At 36.9% G+C, this 2,456-nt stretch overlaps 1 protein-coding gene across 2 annotated transcripts in view; it reads right to left on the bottom strand.

Moving 5' to 3' along the window:
* The window catches only part of WASHC3 (WASH complex subunit 3), a 38,048-nt gene that overhangs the window by 33,765 nt on the left and 1,827 nt on the right, over nucleotides 1-2,456 (bottom strand). For both annotated transcript variants that reach the window (XM_003783301.3, XM_012814185.2), the window contains exon 3: nucleotides 628-693. In XM_003783301.3, coding sequence (XP_003783349.1) covers nucleotides 628-693 — 66 coding nt within the window. The remainder of the gene's footprint in view (nucleotides 1-627; nucleotides 694-2,456) is intronic.

The following is a 2,456-nucleotide window of genomic DNA, read 5'->3' as shown; positions in this document are numbered from 1 at the left end:
TCTGAGACATCTAAAGATTTATATAAATATTATTATATTATCAAAAGGTAACTATTAAATAATTTTGAGGGTGGCACCTGTGGCTCAGTGAGTAGGGAGCTGGCCCCATATAGTGAGGGTGATGGGTTCAAACCTGACCTCAGCCAAACTGCAACGAAAAATAGCTGGGCGTTGTGGCAGGCACCTATGGTCCCAGCTACTCAGGAGGCTGAGGCAAGAGAATTGCCTAAGCCCAAGAGCTGGAGGCTGCTTTGAGCTGTGACGCCAAAGCACTCTACCGAGGGTGACAAAGTGAGACTGTCTCTAAAAAAAAAAAATTTAGAATTTTTCATCAAATGAAGCAAACTATAAAACGGCTCAGTTTGTTAACACGTTGCTCCCATTATGCTTTTGCCTAGCATAATGAAAGTAATCTCAATCTATGAGTACACTTTAATTAATGATTTATAATACATACTATTTCCTTTGCAATTATAATGCATTTTTAAAAAACACAACATTGTACCACTTTATAGATTTAGGAGTTAAACTGAATCTATACCCAAATGCAATTAAAGTTAGATATGACTCAGAAAGTTGGTATATGTATGGCAAATTTTATACCATAAATTATTCAGAAATACAAACCTTTGCATCTAAAATATTGAGAGTTGTTTCAATTTGTTGGATACGAAGAGAAAGGCCTGCCAGTTTCTGGAAAAGAAAAATTGGAAACATAAGAATAAAATGTTTGGTTAAGGTAAACTGTTAACAAGAACAACAAAGGGCAGATTTGAAAATATTATTAATTACATTATTAATATAAGCCACAGTAACTCATTTTCTACTATACCACCACTGCCTTATTTACATGGTAGGAATGGGAACTCAAGTATTCTATTACCTTTATTAGAATGCTTCATGGTTATTTTCTAAAATTATATTCACTAATAAGAAAGTGATATTTTCAGCGTTAGCAAACTCATTACCAGAGGAGTAAACAATCATTGAGACCAGAATGTAAGCTTAACCCAGGACAGAGCCTTTTGTTCAGTGCTGTTCCTCTAGTGTCCAGAATAGTAGCTGACACTTAACAGGCGCTTAATAGCTATTTGTTGATGAACAAGGGAGTTCTTCAGAAAAAACAAAAGAAAAGAATAGAAGTTAGCCAAGGACAGCCTATAATAGGGTCTCTCTTTATTAATCACTTAAACATATATTTGAGACCATATATGTATAATTCGTAAGTGTGAAAAGTAAAAGGAGATGAAATTGGAAGATAAGTAATTCATTTTGGAAAAAATTAAAACAAAAGAGGAAAAATTACAAAGAGCACTAAAGTAGCAAAAAGAAGCAATCTACCATCAAAATGCAGGATAGGCCAGGCTTGGCACCCGTAGCACAGTGGTTACGGTGCCAGCCACAAACACTGAGGCTGGCCTGGGCCAGCTGAACAACAATAACTGCAATAAAAAAATAGCCGGGCATTGTGGCAGGAGCCTGTGGTCCCAGCTGCTTGGGAGGCTGAGACAAGAGTCTGAGGTTGAGCTGAAGAATTTGAGGTTGCTATGAGCTGTGATGCCACAGCACTCTACTGAGGATGACATAATGAGACTCTGTCTCACCAAAAAAAAAAAAAAAAATGTAGCATAACCAGATTGAAGAGCTTGCCATGCTCTAGTTACTCTGTACAGTTAAATTATCCATATACATCTATACAAAAGAAAGTAACATCATAAAATATCTTACATCATAAGAACTCCCTAATCCTAAACATTGTTATATTCAGTTATACAGTCCAAGAGCAGTTAGCCAGTTTTCTAGCTGACATATATATATAGCATTCCGACTGCCTTCTGGAGTATTATCAATATCATGACTAAGAAGTAGAACTTTAATACCACAAGAAATGGTCACTTTAACTCACAATGAGAGGAGAAGAGCAGCAAGCACCTAGTGTTTGGCTATTAACACATAACTGCATTGAATTGAGCCCCTTATTCTATCATCATATTTCACTTTTGTCTTAGAAGGCAGAAGAAATTTCGCTATCAACAGAAACAACAGAATCTTACACCAGCAAAAACAGTTCTCCTGTCTCCATGCAATTTCTTTAATAGTACCCATCTAACAAAAACTCTTACTTGCTAAGTCTGTACTTTATATAGGATAGAATCTTCAACTGACTTATCTATAAATTACCTAAGTCACAGCATTTACTCTTCTTTATCTTTCCTTAAATCCAATTTCAACCCATGTCTCTCATTTCCCTCTTTATCTTCTCTTTCAGCTTTTTAAAAGACATGGGTCCATGGATCTCGTACCTAATCCCTAACTGGGTACCTAATCCTTACTTCACAAGTCATGTGAAGAAATTATTGGCTCGGCGCCTATAGCTCAACCGGCTAAGGTGCCAGCCATGTACACCTAAGGTGGCGGGTTCAAATCCCCAGCCCGGACCCGCCAAACAACAATGA

This window comes from Otolemur garnettii, unplaced genomic scaffold (assembly GCF_000181295.1).
Source record: "Otolemur garnettii isolate 467f Iridium unplaced genomic scaffold, OtoGar3 scaffold00007, whole genome shotgun sequence".
In the NCBI taxonomy this organism is placed as follows: domain Eukaryota; kingdom Metazoa; phylum Chordata; class Mammalia; order Primates; family Galagidae; genus Otolemur; species Otolemur garnettii.
This window is presented reverse-complemented; position numbering and strand designations above follow the sequence as displayed.